This window comes from Ipomoea triloba, chromosome 3 (assembly GCF_003576645.1).
Source record: "Ipomoea triloba cultivar NCNSP0323 chromosome 3, ASM357664v1".
NCBI classification, from domain to species: Eukaryota; Viridiplantae; Streptophyta; class Magnoliopsida; order Solanales; family Convolvulaceae; genus Ipomoea; species Ipomoea triloba.
The window spans coordinates 4,924,946-4,950,209 of NC_044918.1; the positions used below are offsets into that span (position 1 = coordinate 4,924,946).

Sequence of the window (25,264 nt, forward strand, 5' to 3'; positions counted from 1 at the left end):
CTCTATCAAAAAGCTATACCTTTTATATATGCCTCTCAATTCTTTATAAATTATTATTATTATTAGTCAAATATAGGACAAAGTCAGAATTCTGAGAGTGATCATATGAGCTTCTACACGTATTAACTTATTATTCACTGAGCTCTGGACTTCATTTCATCAAGTTGATTTAAGTTTTTCAGTTCGTTACATAAATACGTAGTATATGTTTTGAGTGAATTCTATTGTTTTTTTTAATACTACTGACTATATTGTTAATAGATAAAAGAGATAGATTAAAAATTTTATAGTTATTAAGTTAATTGTTAGACCAACTCAACTGCAATAGTTGCTTTCTAAATATATCATGGGGTGTTGACAAATAGTGGATAGTTTATTGGGTTAACTAATTAGATTGGCTAATAAAGGCAAATGAACAACACTAAGAGAGATATAAATGTTACGGATGGAAATGATAAAATGGTCATTTCATAATTAATATCAATCATACAACCAAAAACTTTGTCTTCATTCTTAACTTTTTAGATTTTGACTTATTGCCCTGCAATAAGTCATTTTACTAAATACTTAAAATCATGGTTGTAAAAATCGGCCTCCTCCGCGGTCGGGCACCTAGGCGCCGCCTAGCCCGCCTAGGTCTCCGGTCGATTAGGCGGTGCCTGGGCCGCCTAGGCGGCCGGCAAGTTGGCCTTTTTTTTTTTTAATAATTTTTTTATTTTATTACAAATCTTAAACATTTAAGCTATTAATGTTATAATGTATTAACTAATACTCTAATGGTCTAATAATTAATAACTTAATAAAATAAAAAGTACTACGTAATAACTAAATTAAACTAATAAGTAATGCACTAATAATTAATAAATAAAAACTAATAACTTAATGAGTGTTAACTATTTAACTATTAAAGTGTAAAGATTTACAATATTAAACACTTTACAATTATTAACACTTAAAATATATTTTTAATTTTTTTTTAAAAATTCAAAAGTAAAAAAAAAAAAAAAAAAAAACTAGGCGCCCGCCTAGCAATTTTTTTCAACCTTGCTTAAAATAACTTATTGACTAATCAAATAAATCAAAATTAACTTATCAACTATGTTACCAAACAAGACCTTACTTGTTTATATAATATATGGAGCATATAACATATATTTTAAGATATATTAGTTCAAGTAAATTCACTAATAGGTGTCCATGTCAATATTCAAACTAGTTAATATAATCGAGTTTGAGTTCTGCTCAATTGAATCAAAATTGAACATTTATTGAATGAGACTGAAGTAGCTCATCATGCTAGAAGTTAGGTTGTGTGAAATTGGCAAGGAAACACTTGATTATAATTTATGGTAGGCAAAAAAAAAACATTGTTTTAAAAATATCTAATTTTTCTTACTAAGCAATAAAGAGAGTTCAAATAAGAATTTATAATTTAAGGTAGGTAAAAAAACATTATTTTAAAAATATCTAATTTTTCTTAGTAAGCAATAAAAAGAGTTCAAATCAGAATTTTTGAGATACAAGATGTAGAATAATATCAGTTGCTTTTTGATATTATTCACCAAGTAAAATCAAGAATTGTGTAAATTAAAGCAACATATAAAGATATTTTTGTCTCTTAATTATCAGAGTATGGATCCATTAGACATTAAGGATGTATTTGGTTCGTACAAGCAAATCAGAATCGGGATGAAAATCAAATATACTTGGTAATGATAATAGGTTTTGGTGGAAGTATTTTGCATGTTTGGTAGTAGTATAGGGTGAAATTGAAATGATTATTAATTAATATTTGATGTTTGGTTATGTATAACTGTATAGTGGGAATAAAGGTTTTAAAAATACAAAAATAAAAAATTAAGACAATTGATCTTTTTTAAAGTACCAATACAAAAATAAAAAATTAAGACAAAAATAAAATACAAAAATAAAGTACCAATATGAACAAAAAAAATCAAAACAAAAATCTAAAAGCACTCGTAACTTAAAAATCAGATTACCAATAAGATATAATGATATCCGTTTTTAATTAGGAAATGTAATTTTTAATTGAAGGTGTAATCAAATCTCATAGTTATATTTTAAAAAGTTGTCAACCAAACAATAACTATGATTCTCATTCATGATGTATAAACCTAGGAATCAAACACACCCTAACTAAACAATAGCGATATATGATAAAACACATCAAATCGATCAACTATTTACTGTTAAGTCCATGTAGAAGCCAAGCGTGCAAGAGCAGTATGGAGTGTACTTTGGTTAAATATTGACTAGTTGCAGAAGCTAATCCTCTAGAACACAACATTTGTGACTCCACTTCATCATCAACAACACACACACGCACATATATATATATATATATACTCTCTTAATTGTTTCTATCCTTAGTATACTATATACACCCACTAGGCACTACCTCCATCACCTACTTTAATGGTCTCATTTGTGGCTCACACATACCTACCTACATGAATGATCTATGCACCATAATCAACTTTCTTCGTGTATATATATTTCCACTACAATATATATTTGTTTTATATATACACTAATTTAAATCTTCCATATGTGTGTGATATTTGTGGCTCTCCTTTTTTCCTTTCAATTAATAAAACTAAGCCAAGTTGCTAATTAAGTGCGAATAAGTAGTTGAAACATATAATAGATAAAGTATGGACAATTTTGCAGTAGATATTGTCTTCATACATTTTTGGAAAAAGTATCAAATTGACCACTGGACTTATCGTTTTTGTGCAATTGGACCATTGAACTTAAAAAGTGTACAATTCAACCATCAAACAAGCAAAATTTGTGCAATTGGACCATTTTTACAAAAAAATTTAATTCAATTTGAGTTAAAAACATTTCAATATTGACTCCCAACTAGTATAGTAGAAGAAAATGCCACTCTTAATACATATATGTTAGTAATATAATTGGATTTTACCAGAAAATTTTTGTAAAAATGGTCCAATTGCACAAATTTTGCTTGTTTGATGGTTGAATTGCACACTTTTTAAGTTCAATGGCCCAATTGCACAAAAGCGATAAGTTCAGTGGTCTATTTGACACTTTTTCCTACATTTTTTTAAAAGTATATATAGACTACAGAGTGTGTATTATTTGAAGGGTTAGAAATTGAACATGCATGTGACCTCCTACTTAAAATCATATATAGGATTAGCTTATTAGTCAATACTCATGTCACTTAATTTGTCAATTATTAACTCTAATCGTTTAGCAAAAAAAAAAAAAAAAACTCTAATTGTTTATGGTCCTGTTTGGTAAATATCTGTTAGCTGATTGGTTGGCTGTTTGGGTTAGAATGTATGATTTGTTGATAACATTAGCTGATTGTAGAAAGTTGTTTGATAGATTAGCTGTTAGCTGATAGCTGTTTGGTATAATTTCTTTTTTTCAAAAAGCTAATTGAAAAGACTGCTTTGAGTAGTCTTTTGAATTTTAGCATTTTGGAGTTACAAAAAGCTTATTAACCAAACAACTAATAGTGGTCAAATAAGCTAAAATTGGCTGATAGACTGATTATTTACCAAACAGGCCTATTTCTTCCTAATTCACTTTTGGACGCTCATTCCCAATTCTGGCAAACATTAAATACTTTATCTATATTTAAACAACAAAACTTCAAGTAATCAGCCGATAATTGTGTTGAGATTAACAAGAATAAGAAACAATAACAATGACATAAAGTAAAGAAGACAAGATTTATGTGGTTCGACAATGTGCCTACGTTCACAGGAGTGAACTTATTCTTATTAATTGTGATGGTGATAATAAAACATTCATAGTTACAAGCATCATATTTATATGCAACCATGCATAAACATGTACAAGTACAAAAATACCCATGTACTATGGATTTGACCCAATCCGCTCCACTCATATTCTCCGTCCTCGTCCCCGTTCTTTGAAATTTTTTCCAATTTCTGTCTCCGTCAAGGCGGGAATTGAAGATCCCGCTGAGAAAAGAACAAATTGTCATTCCTACTTTAAACAAGTGAACGAACTAGCTAGATACCAGAAAATTGATTGATTTTACATGGTTGCTAAAATTCTACTCCAATGCTCTATGCACTCTTCAAGGGTAATTAATGTATTCATTCTCTTACATCTAAAATCAATTGAAAAATGTTTATTAGGTGTTTCCGCTGTAATTTTATAAAAATTCTTGCATTTTGTATAATATAAAGTACACTCACGATATTTTAATACACTAAATCATTATTTTATTTTATTTTTATCATAACATCGTGCATCTTAGAAACCGATAAAATATGTATCAGATTAATATAGAAAATTTCAAAATAATAATAATAATAATAATAATAATAATAATAATAATAATAATAATAAAAAAGGGACAAATGCACGTAGTATAGAGCATTATTTTTGGGTTGTGGCCGGTGGTTGCTGCCAAGAGCTGCCATGGGTCCACCATTAACACAGATGTGCTAAAGTCTTTGTAGCTGCATCCACACCATCACAAATTCCCTAGGGATAATTACAGAAAAAATGACTAAAAAATACAAATTTATAACTACAAAATTACAAATTTGATTCTCAATCCTCTTGATTTAAATCAATCAGTTATAGGCAATTTAAGCTGATTTATCTCTTTATAGTCATTTGTCGGTTAGAATCACAATGCAAAATTTACAGATTACAGTACACATTTTTAAGTTATGACTGTGAATTTCTCTCGTTACTCAAAAATTCCCCAGACTAGTATTGCTCTTTGCTCCACCCTCATCAAGCCTGCAACGTTTGTGCCCTAACAACAATCCATGTAGCTAAACTGCAAAAATGTTGATTAATTTAGATGAGCCTATCCTCAAAAGTCCTAATTATTCACCCGCCCGGAGGCTACTCCTTGATCAGCCAAATGCCAATAACAGATGAGTCGTAAACAATTTATAGATATAGTTTGTTCAATCAATTGAATTGAGCATGAACCTAACTGATTTTGTTTAGATTTGTTTACGTTAAATATCATATAGGCCCGTGTTTGGTAAATAATCAGTTTATCAGTCAATTTTGTCTTATTTGACCACTATTAGTTGTTTGACATTGTTAAAAAATCAATATAAGTGTTTGTTAATAAGTCTTTTGTAACTCCAAAATACTAAAACTCAAAAGGCTACCCAAAGTAGTCTTTTCAATTAGCTTTTTGAGAAAAAAATTATACCAAACAGCTATCAGCTAACAGCTAATTTATCAAACAACTTTCTACAATCAGCTAATGTTATCAACAAATCATACCTTCTAACCCAAACAGTCAACCCAATCAGCTAACAACCATTTACTAAACAGACCACAATCTTTTAGACCATGTTAAATTTGGCTAGTATCTGAAACATGTTTGGCTTGTTTAACAATGCTTACATTTAAATTCCAGTTTTAGATTATTATAACATTACCACATTTAATCAAACTTTTAATATTTTATTTCCTTATTCTATCATTGACTTTTTTTTTTTTTTTGTCACAATTAGTCCTCCATTTAAATTTTTGACATTCCAAATTTAACAAAGATGGCTAACATTTAATTTTATTGTTCAAGTTTGTTACCTCAACACGTAATTTATCTTCCTTTCTCATAATTTCTTTTAATTTAATGATGAAATTACACGCTATCATTATTTATTCGAATAAATATAATTAATTTAAAATTTAAAAATAGACAAAGAATCCATGGCCGTCTTCCAGATGATGGCGAAGCGCCGAAGAAGATGGAGAGGCATCGGTCTTCTTCGTCGATCATTATTTTATTTAAAAAGAATATTTTTTTTAATTTTTTAATTTTAAAATGACATGTCAACAAGTTTTTTATTTTATTTTATTTTATTTATAAGTTTATCGGTTAGTTCACTTAATTATAACAATTTAACAAGTTATCAATTCAATTGCATCAAAGTGACAAGTTATATGTTTAATTGTAACTTTTTAAAGTTCAAATGTCTAATTGATTTTTCGTTAAAAGTTTGATGTTACGTATATTTGATATTTTTTAAATAAAAAAAGAAACAATAATAAAGAAGATCTTAGTGATGTATGGAGAATTGAAAATGATGTTTACCAAAACTAATTATCCTAATATAATTTATTAATTGTGATATCGATCCAAAGTATAAAGAAGCATGATGGAGAATTATTTTTAGATTCTTTTAGTACGTAAGCGGTACGCAGTGTACTAGCAAAGATGATAGCTAGCTAGAATCAACACTGAATGCAAAGAGATTAGCACAATATAGTAGTTTATTTTTGAGTCATTAGTGCTTTTTATTTTATTTATTATTTGAAAACAAAAAAGAGTAATGACTATGGCATTTGTACACTTACAAATTAAAGGTGAATATCACTATAAGATTAAACAAAAAGGAGTTAGTAACAATTTTGATTTTTGAATCGTAAAACAGTTTCACCGAGATATATAATATATTTTAGTTAAAATATAATATCTTTAATGTGTATAGAAAAATATTATATTTTAACTAAAAATATTACACGTCTTATTTGAAATGATCTCACACAAGACTCATTCTTGATTTTTTTTTTATTATAGTGATATTTTTACTTTTAATTATTAACTAAAAGACTTTTTTTTTATATAATTATAATGATATTTTTACTTTTAATTATTAACTATTAGTTTGATCACGTTTGTTACCTCAATTTGCGAATATGGTATGGTAGACCCTGTTTGACATATGTACATTCAGTTGACAACTTGACATAATGTGTATGCTAAGCTAAGAATGTATAACCAAGAGAATTCAAACATGCACCTTATGAGATAACAACACAAGTACCAATCAACCAAACTAGTCAATTCTTATATACAAAAGCACGGAAAGTTATGCATATTCTGGTGAAGGGTAATGTGACAAGTAGTGGAGTACACATGTATAGCTAAGACGAGAGACCAATAAAAGCCGTACATTTGTCAAGCATTTGGAAAGTCATTTGCACTATATAAGGAGTTTGATGTCTCAGATCACTTTAGACATTTACCCTTAGAGCATCCCCAATAGAGGTTTTGAAATGATTTTTTGCCATGCTAAAAACTGATGGAGTGATTTTTTCAGAAATGGGATGCTTGATTTTTCCTTATTTTTTTCTCCTGCAAAGACCTTGATTTTTGCAGGAGGGGAAAAAAACATGGAAGGATGCACGCCCCAGTGGGCGGCCACTCTAAACCCAAGGCCGTTGCGATCCCTCTTTAAAAAAATTGTCAAATTTTTTTTTTCCTTTTTCCTTTTCTCTCCCGTTTTCTCTCTCTCTCATCTCTCCTACTTGGCTTCCTAAAAACCAACAAAAAAAAAACCTTCACTATTGAGGATGTTGTTAACTTGGACCGTTACAACACTCCTAACTTAGTGGCTTGTTGTCCTGACTTTCAACCCATACGCCACGGTAGGTACATGATCTAGATCAGTGTCCATTATACACATAATGAATCGTAATCCACAATAGACTTACTCTTTCTAAATTTTTCTCTCATAATTTCTCCTTATATATCACAAGAGGGAATTTAAGAGGGGTATTTTTTTTTTAAATTTTTAAGAAAAAGGGTCGAAATTGTCATCTAGTTGGACCACTCGACTAAAAAACTTCCAAGCAAATTAAATTAGTGCAATTCAATCAAATAACTGGTTACTCTCGATAAAATGTTTTTTAATTTTATTTTATTTTATTTGTGTTGATGTGCATAAAGCTATTGTACCCACCCCTCACCTGCATTTCCATCATTCTCTGATCTTCAACCTCCTTTGGAATCTTCAATTTATGAGATGACTTCATCTTCGACCTTAGAAAAAGTGAGCTTCATATTTAACCTCAAAAAATTCAACTCCTAGATCTAAAATGGAATATGCTAAGGGGATATGATGAATCTTAAATGAATAATTAAATTAAAAAGATGTTAAAATGTTAAATTGAAGATAGTCATGGCAGTTGTCTTCATACGAAACTATTTTATCTCTAAAAAAGTCTTCGAATAGTAAAGAATAAAGTAAATATGCTTTGTCAAACTTCTTCCATTCAACAACAACAACAACAACAACAACAACAACAATAATAATAATAATAATAATAATAATAATAATAGTAGTAGTTGACTTAAAAATACAATAAGCAAAAAATATCACGTAAGCAAGGTGACCGACTATTAACAAGAGCAATAACTATTTATTTGGATTGCATGTCTTTGACTTCTTTGGGGAGTCAATTTCAATTTTTAATTAGCTGGCCTAGTTACATTTTTGTATTTAATTTATTGGCCTATTTAACATTTTTTTAATTAACCAAATTCAATCCAAAATATCTAAAACACTGTGAAATATAAGTATTATTCACATATTATATCAAATTTGGTTAATTTGTAAAAGTCTAAGGATCTTAATTGCCAAACGATATTCGTAACAAGGATTCACAAATGTATTACAGAACTTGCATAATGTATAATTTTATAAAACACAACAAAACTTAATGGAAACATGAATTGGACAACCCCTCATTGTGGGGGTGTTTGGTTTATGGATTTAAAACTTACACGTCAAGATTTGTTGTTGTCGATTGTTTTTTTCTTTTTTTAATAATGATATTAATTTCAATTTTAATAATGTTTATTAATTTTAATTTCAATGTTATTAATAATGTTTTTTAATGATTGATTCATTGATTCCCATTTTAGACCAAAACGTCCCTAAAATTTATATATTCGTAGGAATTTAGCAAATTTCCGAATGGAATGAGAACTATTCTGCTAAGGGGAATAGCTCATTCCCAAGAAAGCTATTACCAAATAAATGAATAGGCCTATTTCCGAGAATGTTACTCCATTGCATGCCTATTTTGCAAATCAAACATGCCGTAAATGCAAGTGACATGCAATATGGATTTCGTGTTTTGAAATGCCCCGAATGGAATGAGACCTAACATTATCAGTGTGGCGCCATCACAATTCATGTAGTTCAGTTGCTACAGAATAAAAGAGAGTTAATATAACAGAGAATCCCAGGCAGATAAATAAATTTTCATCAGCATTCTGAAACTGAGTTCAACACATCCTTTTTGAACAGAACAGAATTGGTTTGTTTGCATTCCCAGAAGCAATATAATATGATCAGCATGCAGCAATATACTTGATCCTGATATAACCTGGGAAGTTGAGAACAAGGAAGGCCAATATTATGGATAGAAATAATTAATAATGAAGAATATAGGTTAAGGATACAGAACACTTTTGAGATCTAAAACCATACCATGGTGAACGGATTGGACGCAAACCAGGCATGATCAGTTTTTGTCCTCTTTAGATGCGTTATCCTCGTCCTTCTTCTCCTCGGACTAAGCCAAGTCAAATAAAATTCAAGTTTTAGAAAGAGTTGGAAGGAGGCGGCTAGTTTCGAGCATATGTAGAAAGGGCGTCAATTTTTTATGCCAATGTGCTAATGAATCAGAACTGATTCACCAAGAACATGGTAAATTTGACGACAGGTAAATGTTACATCCAGTTATCATTATGTGTAGGAAATGCGGAGAAACCCGAAATTTATGTGCAAACACCTCAATCTTGGTTCTTTAAGATGATTGAATATCTAAACCCCATATGAAGGTTTTTGAGATTTAGGTGTTATTCCCACCTATTTTCATGATTCAGTCTCCTAATTCCAGTAAACCATATATTACTATCATTTATAATTTTCATCCCAATATAAAAGGAAACAATAGGTAAGGCACAAAGAATAAATCTATATATAACCACGAGACACACAGTAATAGGACCTGTGTGCTGTTACTAGTTGGATGAGTGAGCTCACCTCAGACTGGCTTTGCATGGAAGCTAGCAAATCTCTAACTGCTGGATCATTAGGATCAACACCTGGAAGCTGTGTAAAAAGATAGGTACTTGGATCGTTAAATCCAGTATGATATGACAAGTAAAATGAATGCTTTAACATATCATAAACTTACGGAAGCAAGAACAGAAGACATGTAGGACTGATCGGTCAACAACTTGCTCATATCAGTAGGATTTGACTGGTCATTTTCAACGTCTTGCAAAGACAATTTAAGGGCTACAAGCACAGCATGAGGAAGAAAATTCAGAAGAAATTTACTACTACAAGAAAACTCTTTAGAACAATGGCTCAGTTCAGATTTCAGAAGATTCCAAACAGGTTTCGAACACTTTCAAATAGTTCAGGAAGTTAAGCAAGGCTCACTGAGGCTATCAGTTGAGACTTGAGACTATTTAGTGTCAGGTCAGCCTTGACCTATTACTAATTTGAGCAATACCATCTTACACACAAATGTTACTTTGGAATAAGAGAAGAGCAAAAAAAATGTTTACCAAATGCCCACAGTGTGGGGCAGATGTTTCAGTTTTCAAGTGGATAAATCCATCAAAATCTTTTAAAAATTACAAAGAGAACTTGACTTATCCACTGAAATTACTCACCAATTGCCAATTCTTCATCTGAAGCTGCTTCTTGCATGTTAATGTCTCGTGTGGCATCGTTAGAAGTAGAACCCATAGACATAGCTAGTGCCTGCTCCAACAAGGCATTGTCATCATCCTGAAATGTATCCAAGAAAGCTTGGGTGTTAATGAAACTCACTTCTGAAAATTGAAACTAGTCCTTTTGGTTTTTGTCCAGTTTTTCTTATAATATATATAGTTATTGAAGGATCCCAACCATTAGATCAGAAGCCTTGCTTTCAGATTCAGATATTCCAGCAGAAACATTTTCTGTCATGCCAACATCTTGGATAGCAGGCTGATTTTCTCCTTTCTCTTGTTCTGCAGTTTCTTCGGCAGCCCTCTTTGCAGCTGCTTCTTGTCTTGCTCTTTCTTCTTCCATTGAAACTCGAAGTGCCAGGGCAAGTTCAGGATCCAAGTTGGGATCGACACCAAATTCAAAGCCAGATAATCCACCAGCAGAAGCTGCCGCAGCTGCTGCAGCAAAACCACTTCCTCCTTCCTCATCACCAGTAAAGATAGGAGTACTGCCGAGTACAGACCAGATATAAAATTTGCCATGCCATTATAGTTTCATGAAATTAGACAATTCAAATGTGTGAAGCAGCTACAAAACCTTATTAGCACATCTGAAAGAGCATTAGGACCAGGAGGAACATGAACAATGTGACTGCTATTGTTGTTGTTTACTGCAGCAACCAGTGCCTCAAGCTTCTCAGCTTTCCCTTCATCCTCTTCACCAAAATTAACAACATCCAGTGATACACTGTTCTTTTTTAACTTTCTCCCTATCATCTCCAACACCTTCTTGTCATAGTTAACAGGGCTGAAGAGACAATATAAAAAATGATTTTTAAAAAAAGAAAAAGATAAGAAGTTATAGCAGCAAAAAGTCCAAAAATATGCAGAAGAATCCAGCGATACTCACCTTCCAGCAAAAACAATAATCCTCTGCTGCTGATTTTTGTTCTGGCGATGCTTGAGAGCCAGTTGGGCCACCTGAATTCCAGCTGCCAAATTCATTTCACCACCTATTTCTAACCCTGAATTGGATACAAAAGCTTTGTTACATGACCAAACATGATACTAAGGGACAAAATGACTAGAAAACACAATGATGTACCATAAGGGAAGCATATTAGTGGATCAAGGAAATGTACTCCTATATACTGGTACTATAAGAAACATAGAAGTTAATAACCAATTACAGAACAATAAATTTCAACAATTCAGTATAAAGAGGTAGCTTCTTCTGGTTTTCCACTTAGCTGCCAGCTCAAAGAACAACTACCACGAATGCTAAATCTCTCAACAATCATAAATTGCATAGTCACTCAAAAGGGAGCAAAAACTCCAAACAAACAGTAATTTCACTCCATGAATTGCTTGGGCACAAATGATAACTTGACTCCCTTAGTTATTCGTTCTATAAGTAATTAGACCATTTCTAAATATTGCAGGGCACTTAAGATTCATCATTCATCCCAAGTTAACAGGTCTTATATACCTAATCAATGCCAAAATTTGCCCTGCAAGCTAATGAACATTGAAAACAAGAAGCTTTGAGTTGTAAGCTCACCGTGCGTGCAAGCTAAGATTTTTCCGAGATCACTGGTAGGAGTCACTAAAACACGAACCCCTTTACCAGCCATAGTCAGTACTCCCACTGTATTCTCCGGATTAGACTACACAACAGTAAATAAAATCCACAATATGATAATCAGCCAAAATTTTTAAAATTTACACACAAAATTTCAACTCTTAACCAAATCACAAACTCCTTGCACTACAATTACAGAATAAACTAAGAAAAACCTGGGTTTTTGCACCACATATGAGATTAACGGCGTCAGATTGAGCTTGAAACCTATTGGGAGAATAATCGCCATTCCGCATCCACTCCGAATTGTCGATGCAGATAATAGTTGCCTGTAACAAATAATAGAAATTTAAAGAAAAAAAACATTGGAATAGTGAAATTGACAACAATGCATATAAAAGCAACGAAGCATACCTCGAGCACCATGGTTATTGAAGACGAAGAATAGCTGTGAAGACGTAAGATTGAATTGCAAAGAGGCTCTATATATGGACTCTGTTCATATGTTTCTCGTCCGTACGCGAAATGGAATTCGGGTTTACTTGCTGAAGGGAATACCTCGGTCGTAACTCGTATGGATGTTTGAAAGAGGATTCATATAAAAGCCCGAATTGGTTGTTGGATTGGGCCTGTTAATGCAAACTCAGTATGTCCAGCTGCAATTAGGGACGTTAATATTGAATATTGTAGCCCAATAGCCCGGTAAATCTTTTTCCTTTTTAATTAAATTAGGTAAAAAAAATTAGTCCGTTAAACCCCAAACATTATTACATATGAACATTATTACCCCATACAGTTGTGTAAGTCAATTAACTTCCTATAATTTAGAGTTGGCACGTTGCCGCCGGTGGTGAGACGATTGTTCCGGGGAAGGGTAGGGTAAAATTACAGTACAGAGGTCAGAGGGGCAATGGACGCGGAGGCCAACTCCTCAAATTTTCCACTACCGGAAGCATTCCTTGAATTTCTGAATCAGAATGGCATAGACCCTTCCATTTACGCTGCCTCCGATTCAATACCTCGGTATATTAGGTACCCCTTCTCTCTCTCTCTCTCTCTCTCTCTCTATGTATTTGTGTGTGTATATACATGACAAATGTATTTGTGCAATTATCAAGTTTTTGTTTTTGAAGGTTAAAGCCAGGTTATGAGACTTATAAAGAAGAAATTGAAGCTGATGTTGGATGTAAACTGGAAAAGGTGTCTTGGTTGCCGGATTTCTATTATCTTCCACCTGATGTTCGAATAGCTAGCTCAAAGGCATACCAAGAAGGAAAGGTGAATAATTTTTATTTTCAGATGTTACTCTTACTTAATAAGCAGTTACTAGTAGGATAATGATGATTTCCTTCTCTTTTGCACTCCTACATTAGGTAGTGGAAGTGAAACAGAGAGAATCTAGCATTACACTTATTGCCATAATTTGATTGTCTATACAAAAGAAGAAAGTGCCTCTCTGTTTATTACCTCTGTATTAAATTCAGCTTGGTTAAATTAAGATGTCCATTTCCAGAAAACAAAAGTGAAAATTGCATTCTTGGATTTCTTTTTAATAAATTTATAATCTTTCCCATTTTTCTTGGTTTGATTGGTCTGGTCTGGTCAGGTAGTCTTAAGACTCTTAAGGGATATTTTGCTTTGCAATTATCAGGCTACTTTTATCTTAGATGTAGTATGATTTGTCAAAGCTGGTATTTGTAGTTTTACAAAGCAAAAGAACACCGTCCAACATATATTACTTTACTGTTCAGATATATGGAATCGATGCAGCATCTGGAGCTGCTGTTTTAGCTCTGGACATCTCAGTAGGAGATCATGTCCTTGATCTCTGTGCTGCTCCTGGTAAATTCTATTTGTTTGTTGTAATCAAATAAATGCATCTTGAATTTTATGGTTACTGTTAACAAACTAAATGCAGTAGCTTAAACTCTCTTGTTTACTTTATTTCAGTGTGTTTTCATTCATACATTGGTACACATATATATACTAGGAGAAATCAGACAAGAGGCCTAAAAATCTGAGCATTATTGCTAATAATACTCCACTATTCCACTACCCAGCTAATACTACATTATCTAGCTAATATTATAATACTCCACTGCTGATAATGCTCCTGATAATGCTCCATTATGTCTTCAACAGTTACGTATGCAGCCTGATGCGGTAACTTTGTTAAGTTTAGGATTGGAATGTAATCGAGACCAACTTTAACTTTTCGTCTTTAATCACAAAGCTTACAGTTGCATTCTAAAATTTTCTACTTGGTACATAGCTTACAATTTACATTACCTAATACAAGATGGGATTTTGTTTTCCTTAACTCCTTATTGTGTAGAATCATTAGGGTGTGGGAAAGTTGTGGTTTTCGGGCATCTTTATTCCAATTCACTGAATGTTCAGTACAATAAAAATACCAATCAGTATTTTGTAGATATCCTTCATTTTTTTTTTTATCAATACTGTTGGGATTGGATTGTTCACTCTTGTGAATATGGAATTGGCAATGTTGTGGGACAGTATCTTCAGGGTAGGGAATCTATGATACTCCTGTTTCTCTCTCTCTCTCTCTCTCAATAATATCATCCTTGTCAAAAAAATGAAGAAAATAAAAATCATTTATTTGTGTGGTCTATAGAAGCATGTTTTCTGTTAGCAAAATGCAGCTTAGATCTGATAAAGCTTGAAGTGAAATTTACAATTTCGTTATGTCTCTCTAGGTGCTAAACTTTGTATGATGTTGGACATTCTTGGCAGCTCTGGTTCTGTGACTGGTGTTGATGTTGCAAAACACCGCTTAGCAGCTTGTAGAAGCATGCTACTTAAATATGCACTTGGTGATCATTGTCGTCTATTTGTTGCTGATGGAACCACATTTTCTCTCCCCCCTGTTAGTGCCAATCTGGTTTCAGAATCACGGAATGAATCTGGTAAATATGTTGTCAACCTATGTGCAACTATATTTCACGTGCTCTATAATTAAACCACTGACAGATTTTTGAAAACTGAAGAAGAAGTATACAAGGAGTGGAAGTCGTGGAGACCATGGAAAGAGAGGAAAAGGGAAGCTATAGCAAGGGAAAAGGGCCTTTCTAAAGTATTCTCATCAACTCAAGAACCAGAGCTTATATTTTATGGAACAAATTCTGGGGTAGTTGGGCTGACAAAAAATAAATTATATCAGCGGGCACATTGCGGTTATGTATTTGAGTTTGGCTATGACAAGGTATTGTCAAAGTTTTATGTTACCTCTTCTTCTTCCTAAATCATTTTGGGATTTTGTTTTCCATTTCAGTGAATACTGTGGTGTTTATCCTCTAGATTCATCATCATCAGTAGTTTTAGTTTGTTCTGCTGCGTTTTATTTCTGTTTATGGTAATCATATACTGATTTGAGTTTAAGCCAGGTTCTTGTGGATGCAGAGTGTACTCATGATGGTTCAATCAAACATATCCAAAAATTTGAGCAGTGGGGCTGGACGACTTTCCAGCGCCGCGTATTGGATGCAGAGAGAACTGATGACCTGGCCATCCTTCAGGTTTGAAATTTTTTTGTTATATAACGTGCTAAATTGGTTTTCTTTTCTCTATAGCGGTTGACGAAGTTAACAAAACACTGCTATTAGAAAGGAAACTACCACCATATACCACTCAATTACCTCTTTTCTTTTATCTGGTGTTCACTATGCTGTTTGATTATCCCGCTCTTTCTCATGTATTTTTACATTTTTACCCTTCTTTTGCAGCTTCAACTTTTAACAAATGGGTTCAAATTGCTTAAAGTGGGAGGGTTCCTTGTCTACAGCACTTGCAGGTATCCACCCACTCGTGTTTGTTGAGTAACAGTTTCCTTTTTTGTTGCCATTCTTAAAGATCACTCACAAACCTTCTCTTTTCTGTTTTGTTTGTGAAATAGTTTAACTGATGCACAGAATGAAGATGTAGTGGATAAGTTCCTTTCAGAGAACAGCTCTGCAGGTACATTTGTAATTTTGATTATACTTGCATAAATGCTTATCTTTTATACCCTATCTTTTGTGCAAACAATTCTCTCGCTCGGTTCTTGTAGAGTTGCTTGAGATTGATGCTGCCAGGAATTGGCCATGTAAGAGCGGGCGGATACCAAAAACCCTGCGCTTTGATCCTCTCACATCTTGCACTAGTGGACTCTTTGTTGCAAAGTTCACAAAACTAGCGATTTAGGACAAATGGTACTTCCCAATAGTATTCATAGTTTTCTGATGCATGCCATTATCACTCGATCTTACAGTGATACAATGCAGGTTACTATTGAGACCAGTGTTATTGCATATTATCAACTCGAGAATGAAGGGATCTCTGCAGATTGTTCATGGAGGTGGAGCGCTGTCTTCATGGATCAGATTGCAGCACATTACAAAGAAGCATAGATCAGATCCATGGATAAAATGCAAATGATTTAGCTAATTCTATTAACATTAAAAAATAAATTTATAATGCACCAGATGCTTTTGATTTTTATTGAGCACCCTCAATAGTTTGAATTTTTATTTTTATTATTTGTTTTTTTTTTGTGTAGTTTTTGAGATCTCAACTAAGAGAGAGGAAAAAAAAGAGGTGAAAAAGAAAAAATAAAATAAAATAAATTAAAATTGTCTTAAACGTGCCATGTTGGGCGCATGCATAGCCTAAACGTGCAGATTGCGCGGGAAAAATGTCAGCAAGTTGGTCTCACAAAAAAATTAATTTGCAAGAATAATTTTTTTTCTAAAAATCCATCTTTTCATTTGTTAAAAATTACTCTTTGATTTTTCCTTGTGAAAGAATTTCAAAAAATGCATTATTGTGAATGTCCCAACTCCCAAGAGCGCTATGATACCTAGACGGAGTCGTAGGAAAAGTGCATCGTCCAATCATTTTCGTGATTGGTGATGCAACATGATTTTTCATACAATGTTTATTCTTCATTTGGTAGGGACCAGAAGAGAATAAGAGATGACATTTAAAATCATTAAAGTTTTTATTGCTTTTAATTAAATAAAAAGAGTTTGTTGTCAGGTTATAAAAATTTATCCATATAATTTTATTCTATTTAATTGGATGACAATGACCCAGTTGGTCGAATATCTCAATCAACGAAATATGAAAAATACTACTGCTATTCTTAATTTTTACTCCCCACTCCCTTCACAAAATTTTAATATTAGATATTTTATCGGAATGACAATATAAATATAACTACTCATCAATTGAAAGTACATATAATAGAACTCACAAAATATCACTTTAAAAAAAAAAATAGAATCTCACTCAGTCTCCCCAATAATATCTCAACATAGTACAGTTCCCAAAAATATCTCAACACACGCAGAGTGAAACCAATAATTCAGCTCACCTTTATATTTGTGATTTGTCCTAAACTGATGGATGATCTTGTTGTCTGATAGAAATGGCGATGCAATTGTTATCACCGATGAAGCCAGCAGCATCGAAATGGTTAGGCTTTGTGTGCGCGATCTGGGTTGAGGCCATTGCTGGCAATAACTACACCTTCTCCAACTACTCCAACGCCCTCAAATCTCGATCTCATGTCTCTTTCTCAGCTTCAGCTCAACAACCTCTCCGTCGCCAAAGATGTCGGCAAGGCTTTTGGCCTCCTCGCCGGCCTCGCCTCCGACCGTCTTCCCACCTCGCTTATACTCATCATAGGTGGACTCGAAGGCCTCATCGGTTATGGAACTCAATGGCTTGTCGTCAGCGCCAGAATTCAACCGCTCTCTTACTGGCAGGTACATTAGGGACTAGGGAGGTATTTGGTAAATTGTTGTTAGCTGATTAAGTTAGTGGATTTGACTAGTTGATAGCATTATAAAAAGATGTTTGGTAAATTAGTTGTTAGTTAATAGCTGATTACATACAAAATGACTTTCTAAAAAACTGTTTGAATTGTAGTGTTTTGGAGCAATAAACTGTTATAAAAAGCTAATTAATCAAACACTCGTATTGATTATTTAACCAAATCAAACAGCTAATAGTGATCAAATAAGCTAAAATTGGCTGATAACCTAACTAATTTACCAAAACAGGCATAAAAAATCCATAGGTAAACTAGGATATGTACAAGGAGTACTAGAATTTTGTGCAAGTTTCATCACAATTTTGAACAGTTTAAACATTACACTTGCAGATGTGTGTATTCCTGTGCATGGGAGGGAACAGCACGACATGGATGAACACTGCAGTGTTAGTGACATGCATGAGAAATTTCAAGAACAACCAAGGCCCAGTTTCTGGGATTTTGAAAGGATACTTGGGTCTGAGCAGTGCCATATTCACAGACCTCTGCACCGCCCTCTTCTCCTCTGATCCTTCCGCTTTCTTGCTTATTTTAGCTCTCATCCCCGCCGTCGTCTGCCTCATCGCCGCCTTTTTCCTCCGCGAATCGCCACCTGCGCCCACCGAGGAAAGACAGTACTCCCACATATTCCTGTTCTTCAACGTTGTTGCCTTCACAGTGGCTATCTATCTGTCTATCTTTAACTTCACTGGCAGCCATGGCCAAGTGGTTTCTTTAGTTTTCGCAATTGCCCTGCTAGTCCTTTTAGTGGCACCGTTGGTTGTGCCTATATACTTAATGGTGGATGAATTAGGGTTGTCGAGTTTGGATTCTGAAGGGCAGGGAAAGGAGCCGTTGTTGATTAAAAATGAAGATGGGAATGTTAAGGTGGTTTCTGAGGTTAGAACGCGGGCGATGATTGGGGAAGATCATACGAGGTTGAAGCATTGTTGACGTTTGATTTCTGGGTTTTGTTTGTGTCGTTTCTTTGCGGAGTGGGCACTGGTCTCTGCGTGTCGAACAACCTAGGACAGATGGGAGCTGCTCTGGGCTATGCCGGCGTCTCCATTTTCGTGTCACTCACTAGCATTTGGGGGTTTTTTGGTCGCATCATTTCCGGCATGGCATCAGAGCATCATATCAAGTAAGACATTCTTGATTTTGTCTACTTGTTTGGTTTTATAATATGGTTTTAGCCTAATCCGCTCCATCTAAGAATTAAAGGTCAATAGGAAGACCCTTCTATTAGACATGATCGGATTTTAGGGCGTGCAAGATGGCAACAGTATATGACCTCAATTTTTAGAGGACTCAATATTTATTTTTGACCTATAGCTACTTAATTTAAATTTAAGTGAATTGGAGTAGAAACTGTGATTTTTGCATTCAGCTGGTGGTACACCCTTCATACTTATACGAAGTAAAAAATCATATATTTACACCCTTCATACTTATTTGAAGTGAAAAATCATATATATATATATTTTTTTAAGGTAGGGGTGTAAGCGAGTCGAGCTCGAGCTCATTAAGGAAGGCTCGGCGAGCTCGACAATTTTCAAGCTGCTCGAGTTCGGCTCGAGCGGCTCCTCATTTACACCCCTATAATTTAAGGTAGTATTAGTTTTAAAGATTGTGCTTATACATTTAGTAAGGCGTCATTTATTTATAAGAAATGGACCACAAAAATAAAAAAATCGACCCTGCTATTGGGAGTCAAATTTGAAATTTTGGATTTTATAATATGATTTTTTGAGTAATGTGGGAACCCGCAACCACTATCTGATAGTGTGAATTAAATAAATTTGGCCTTATCACCCTAAATAAATCAGTCTAGCTAGTTTATCTATATGTGATAAGGCATTGATACTTGGAGTTGAACTTTGAACTTTGTAGTTTTATAATATAATTTTGTCAATTATGCAGGAAATTGGCGATGCCAAGACCAATCTGGAACGCAGTGACGAAATTCCTGATGATCATAGGCTATGCAGTGATGGCTGTCGGGTTTTCTTGTTCTCTCTACGTAGGTTCCATTTTGGTCGGAATGTGTTACGGAGTTCAATTAGCGGTCACTATCCCAATTGCATCAGACCTGTTTGGTCTCAAATCATACGGTCTGTTATACAACATTCTTATCGTTAATCTCCCCTTGGGTTCTTTCCTGTTCTCCGGCCTCCTCGCCGGATACTTGTACGACGCTCAGGCCGTCAGCTCCGGTGACGGAGGGAGCGTTTGCACGGGGCCGCATTGTTACCGGCTTGTGTTTGTGATCATGGCGGCCGCCTGCGGGTTTGGGTGGGTGTTGGATATGGTGTTGGTTGTGAGGACAAGGAAAGTGTATAGAAAGATCTTCGAGCGCAAGAACTCATACTTGGAGTGATCATTTTGATTTTTGTTGCAATTATTATTTGTTAATTTCTGCCCACGTTAAGAAAACATTGTAAAGATTTTCAAAAAACAAAACATTGTAAAGATTTGTTCTTTGTACACGGAAAGAACATTAGTGCACTAATTGGGTGTACAATTTAATTTGACGTTGAAATTTTATCTGGTCTCAGCAAAGTAAGAGAGCCCAACAGAGTAGTCTATTAATTGAGAGGAATCATCAAATTTAAATATTATAGAAAAAATAATCAAATAAGCATCTAAATTTTATTAAAAAAAGTATTAATGTGACCAATCCAATCGCCAACTTTGGTCACTTCTTCACTGACAATAGTGATCGACTGATCGGTGATAGCTGGTTAGTTTCTAAAACACTAATGATCAGTTATTGGTGCAGATATACCAAAATGACAAGTTAGAGTATTTAATTGTAATTTTTTTTTGAAAAAAATATTTTTAGGGCCTAATTGCTTTCTCCTATAAAGTTGAAAGGTCTATTTGATCATTTTCTTAATATTATATATTCTACAATTATATGTTGAATTGATTTAGATTGTATCACGTTTTACTATATATCATGTTATTTGTCTATTAACATTATAACATATAAATGTGTTGTTATGTCTTGGGCCCTCACTTCCCTCCCATCTCGGGCCAACTGATCCATAAATCATGTCAAACCATACATTGGTCTAACCCTAAAAACTGATGTATTAATACATGGACGTAGTCAATGTGAGTCGATGACTTGCACATACTATCGAAAAACTGATCGAAACACACATAAATTTTCTAAAACTTCGTACATAAATGTAAGTTTGAAACTGTATAAGAAAAAGAATGCGATGCTTGAAAGTTGAAATGAAAGTCGTACCCTGTTCCAATTCATTCCTAAGCTAGTACCTTGTTTCAGTCAAGCACACCTGGTTTTGAGGATCGGAAGCTTCTAAAAAAATAGTGAGTGAGGGCCCTTCTTATCAAGCTTCATCCTTCCTTATCAGCAATGTTTGTCTATTGTAGCAGATGACCACTTGATCGAGTCAAAATCTACCAAGTATTGTTTATTAGCACGTTACACTCTTTTCAGTGGCAATTTGATATTTAATATTATATTGAATCGTAGTTGGATTGTGCTTATTGAAACTACGACCAAGTCGTGGGAACTGGGAAAAGTGCTAAATTCCCACGGATATATATATATATATGTCCAATCATCATCGTGCGCGACTGCGGATAAAACATCCAGTTTTCACTTCATTTCATATAATATTTTCTTTTTTTCTATTTTCAGAGACGAGTGAAATAAAATTACTGAATAGAAATTGAGTGGATGAGAAATTAGTGCATTATTTTTATTTATTAGTATGATTTTTTTTTTCATGAAACTACTAGTAGAGTAATATACATATTGAGTATAAAAAATATTTATAAATATAAAAAAATTATAAATAAATCCTATATTGTTTTTATATTTACCTCCAATAACTATCCGAGAATGTGAACCTTGTGTGACGGGCTCGATGGTAAAATGTTGACAAGAATCAGATTTGTAACTTTCTGATACGAAAATCATACTCCACCAATTTGGACACCCTTTCAAGTTTCCTACCTTTGTTTCCAGGAGCAACTCCATCCAAGTTGGTTAGACTATTGATTTAGTAATCACAATGTTACAAGTCCAACTCTCAATTGGAGTGATTTATTGATTTTGTTGCTTTGAACCGGTCACTTATGAACACCTATACTAGTTTATATCATTGTGGTCACTGATCATTTACCATCTAGGATCACAATGTCGGGTTTATCTGTATATACTCATCAAATAGTGACTGTAAATTCTCCTTATCACTCGAAAGTAAAATAAAATTATTGTTTCCTATTTCCCAAACATAAACCACGGTCAATCATTATCAGATTAAAGTTTATTATTACTTTGAAATGTACTCCGTAAATGATCACATCAATAAATCATGTTTATTAATATTGTGATTTGTAATAATTTAATAACACACCATACGTATTTACGTAGGACAAATTAACTTCTTAAGACAGGGACCACTAGGTCTAAACCAGGGACAACCTAAACATGGAGTAGCAGGTAGCAACACCCATGAAAACCATGTTCAATATTAATTTCCTGTTTATCAACCAAATATATATATATTATCTAACGCTATAAATACACTCAACATGGTCAAAACCAACCATATATTCTCCACTTCTTTGTCACAAAACACAAACACCTTTTACTTCACCCTAAGCCTATAATAATCTTCTTGTACGTTCTCTGTTACGATTTGGAAATGGCTGTGCAATTTGTGTCATCAAAATGGGTAGGCTTTGTTTGTGCCATCTGGGTTCAGGTCGTTGCTGGCAACAACTACACCTTTTCCAACTACTCCAACGCCCTCAAATCTCTCATGTTTCTTTCCCAGCTTCAGCTCAACAACCTCTCCGTCGCCAAAGATGTCGGCAAGGCTTTCGGCCTCCTCGCCGGCCTCGCCTCCGACCGTCTTCCCACCTCTCTTATACTCCTCATAGGTGGCGTCGAAGGTCTCATCGGTTATGGCGTTCAATGGCTTGTCGTTAGCCAGAGAATTCAACCCCTCCCCTATTGGCAGGTACTTAATTATTTGTTCATCATATAATGGATAAATATAAAATAGAAAAAATAATTTTTTGGTCTTCAAGTTATACTTGTAATACAGATTTAGACATTTAGTCTCTGAGTTATATATATGATATCTTTAATCTCTAAGTTATGTTCAAAGTGATAGGTTTAGGTTGCTAAAAGATCAAATTCATCACTTTATTAAGTAATATTAGTGACAGAAATAGTTCCGACTTCCAAAAAACTAAAATATGCATTTGAGGGTGGGATTTTTGAATGGTTTAAGAATTTCATTTGCAGATGTGTGTGTTTCTGTGCATGGGAGGGAACAGCACGACATGGATGAACACTGCAGTGTTAGTGACTTGCATGAGGAATTTCAAGAATAACCAAGGCCCAGTTTCTGGGATTTTGAAGGGATATTTGGGTCTCAGCACTGCCATATTCACAGATCTCTGCACTGCCCTGTTCTCCTCTGATCCTTCTGCTTTCTTGCTCACTTTAGCCATCGTCCCCGCCGTCGTCTGCCTCATCGCCGCCTTTTTCCTCCGCGAAACGCCGTCCACGGCCGCGGAGGAACGGCAGCAATCCCTGATTTTCCATTTCTTCAACGCCGTTGCCTTCGTAGTAGCTCTCTATCTGTCTGTCTTTGATCTTAGCGGCAGCCATGGCCAATTGGTTTCCTTGGTATTCGCAATAGGCCTATTAGTCCTGCTAGTTACGCCATTGTTTGTCCCTGTGTACTTCATGGTAGCTAAATCAGGGTCAATTTCAGATCCGGAAGGGCGAACAAAGGAGCCACTTTTGGTCAAAAACGATGGCGGCGGCAATGTTTCTGAGGTTAGACCCCGGCCGATGATCGGGGAAGATCATACGATTGTTGAAGCGTTGTTGACGTTTGATTTCTGGGTTTTGTTTGTGTCGTTTCTTTGCGGAGTGGGCACTGGCCTCTGCGTGTCAAACAACCTAGGACAGATGGGCGCAGCTCTCGGGTATTCCGATGTCTCCATCTTCATTTCACTCACTAGCATTTGGGGCTTCTTCGGTCGCATCATTTCCGGCATGGCTTCCGAGCATTACATCGGGTACGCTAATAACCATTCCAACATTCTTCATTTTGTTATGCCAACAAAAAAATAAAAAAATAATGACAGAAAGTAAAGAAGACAAGATTTAAGTAACCTTAACTATCAGACATGCATTACAGTTACAAAATGACATATTTTTAACATTGTTTTGTCAATTGTACAGGAAACTTGGGATGCCAAGGCCAATCTGGAATGCAGTGTCGCAACTCCTGATGATCATCGGCTACGTCGTAATGGCCGTTGGATTTTCCGGTTCTCTCTACATAGGTTCCATATTGGTCGGAATGTGTTACGGAGCTCGAATCGCGGTCACGGTCCCGGTAGCATCGGACTTGTTTGGTCTCAAATGTTACGGTCTGTTATACAACATTCTCATCCTCAATCTCCCCCTGGGTTCTTTCCTGTTCTCCGGCCTCCTCGCCGGCTACTTGTACGACGCCCAGGCCGTCAGCTCCGGCGACGGAGGGAGCGTTTGCACGGGACCGCATTGTTACCGGCTTGTGTTTGTGATCATGGCGGCCACCTGCGGGTTTGGGGTTGTGTTGGATATGGTGTTGGTGGTTAGGACGAGGAAAGTGTACAGAAAGATGTTTGAGCGCAAGAAGTTCCAGGCGTTGCCTGCGCCGCCGCCTTCAATCTCCTATGTCAAGTGATCGTTTTGAAATTTGTTACAATTATTAATTTCCGCCCACGTTATAAAACATTGTAATCTGTACCGGGAAAGAACATTGGTGGAACAATTCGCTGTACAATTGTATATATAAGTGTGTTCATTCTCTCTCATTTTATTTTTTGGTATCATAGCCTATGGAAATTCTCATACCTCTGCTATCTTTCAACGCATTCATAGCCAGAGATCTTATCAACAACTCTATTATGCTCTCCAACCACATGAATCACTTTAATTAAAATAGAACTTGTACATGTACTTATTATTATTATTGGCTAAGCCAATGAGGTGTTTCATCTAAATCAATTTATTTCAAGTCTTTTATGGAGGATGAATGACCCATTTTAAGGATGGTAATGAATCTAGTAATATTAGGTAGGTTTTGACTGTTGATAATTGGATTTACAATGAGTTTAGACCATAAATAGACGGAGTAATATTTATTTAGGTTCGAAAATACTTAAATAGACTGCACTCGCCCACCAATCCACCATTATGGCATTTATGTCATCAAATCCAAGAGGGAAAAGGGTCAAATTAGGGATGATTACGATTTAATTTAAATTATCTAGTTTGAATCAAATTGTGTAT

At 34.6% G+C, this 25,264-nt stretch overlaps 3 protein-coding genes and 1 pseudogene across 4 annotated transcripts; 3 read left to right on the forward strand and 1 right to left on the reverse strand.

The window, feature by feature from the left end:
* Window positions 1-8,896: 8,896 nt before the first annotated feature.
* Window positions 8,897-12,681, reverse strand: LOC116011847 (26S proteasome non-ATPase regulatory subunit 4 homolog). Its single transcript, XM_031251265.1, has 11 exons — window positions 12,522-12,681; window positions 12,323-12,436; window positions 12,087-12,192; window positions 11,436-11,550; window positions 11,124-11,333; window positions 10,725-11,034; window positions 10,487-10,604; window positions 10,000-10,103; window positions 9,846-9,914; window positions 9,288-9,372; window positions 8,897-9,183 (listed from the first exon to the last, which is right to left on the reverse strand). Exons 1-10 carry the CDS (start codon window positions 12,531-12,533, stop codon window positions 9,322-9,324), a joined length of 1,209 nt encoding a protein of 402 aa, XP_031107125.1. The 5' UTR covers window positions 12,534-12,681; the 3' UTR covers window positions 8,897-9,183; window positions 9,288-9,321.
* Window positions 12,682-12,929: 248 nt separating this feature from the next.
* On the forward strand, window positions 12,930-16,633 carry LOC116012211 (ribosomal RNA small subunit methyltransferase B). Of its 2 annotated transcripts, none has more exons than XM_031251700.1 (10): window positions 12,930-13,139; window positions 13,241-13,385; window positions 13,859-13,949; window positions 14,825-15,034; window positions 15,116-15,330; window positions 15,512-15,643; window positions 15,851-15,918; window positions 16,021-16,082; window positions 16,174-16,315; window positions 16,388-16,633. In XM_031251700.1, the coding sequence occupies exons 1-9, from the start codon at window positions 13,018-13,020 to the stop codon at window positions 16,305-16,307; spliced, it is 1,179 nt and encodes a 392-aa protein (XP_031107560.1). In that variant the 5' UTR covers window positions 12,930-13,017; the 3' UTR covers window positions 16,308-16,315; window positions 16,388-16,633. The 2 variants fall into 2 exon arrangements, with proteins under 2 accessions (XP_031107560.1, XP_031107561.1); XM_031251701.1 differs by having other exon boundaries at window positions 15,119-15,330.
* Window positions 16,634-17,365: 732 nt separating this feature from the next.
* Window positions 17,366-20,431, forward strand: LOC116012441 (annotated as a pseudogene).
* A 2,165-nt stretch (window positions 20,432-22,596) lies between these two features.
* LOC116011703 (protein NUCLEAR FUSION DEFECTIVE 4-like) lies at window positions 22,597-24,767 on the forward strand. Its single transcript, XM_031251105.1, has 3 exons — window positions 22,597-22,925; window positions 23,216-24,000; window positions 24,167-24,767. The coding sequence occupies exons 1-3, from the start codon at window positions 22,608-22,610 to the stop codon at window positions 24,654-24,656; spliced, it is 1,593 nt and encodes a 530-aa protein (XP_031106965.1). The 5' UTR covers window positions 22,597-22,607; the 3' UTR covers window positions 24,657-24,767.
* The last annotated feature ends 497 nt before the right edge of the window (window positions 24,768-25,264 follow it).

Excerpts from the sequence above, each read along its gene's own strand:
- LOC116012211 (XM_031251700.1), top strand. The coding sequence starts at position 13,018 with ATGGACGCGGAGGCCAACTCCTCAAATTTTCCACTACCGGAAGCATTC. Across the intron at positions 13,140-13,240 it reads TCAATACCTCGGTATATTAG|GTTAAAGCCAGGTTATGAGA; the intron begins GTACCCCTTCTC and ends TTGTTTTTGAAG. Across the intron at positions 15,035-15,115 it reads AGAATCACGGAATGAATCTG|AAGAAGTATACAAGGAGTGG; the intron begins GTAAATATGTTG and ends TGAAAACTGAAG.
- LOC116011847 (XM_031251265.1), bottom strand. Across the intron at positions 10,605-10,724 it reads GCAAGGCTTCTGATCTAATG|GATGATGACAATGCCTTGTT; the intron begins GTTGGGATCCTT and ends GATACATTTCAG. Across the intron at positions 10,104-10,486 it reads AGATGAAGAATTGGCAATTG|CCCTTAAATTGTCTTTGCAA; the intron begins GTGAGTAATTTC and ends CTGTGCTTGTAG.
- LOC116011703 (XM_031251105.1), top strand. The coding sequence starts at position 22,608 with ATGGCTGTGCAATTTGTGTCATCAAAATGGGTAGGCTTTGTTTGTGCC. Across the intron at positions 22,926-23,215 it reads AACCCCTCCCCTATTGGCAG|ATGTGTGTGTTTCTGTGCAT; the intron begins GTACTTAATTAT and ends TTTCATTTGCAG. Across the intron at positions 24,001-24,166 it reads GCTTCCGAGCATTACATCGG|GAAACTTGGGATGCCAAGGC; the intron begins GTACGCTAATAA and ends TCAATTGTACAG.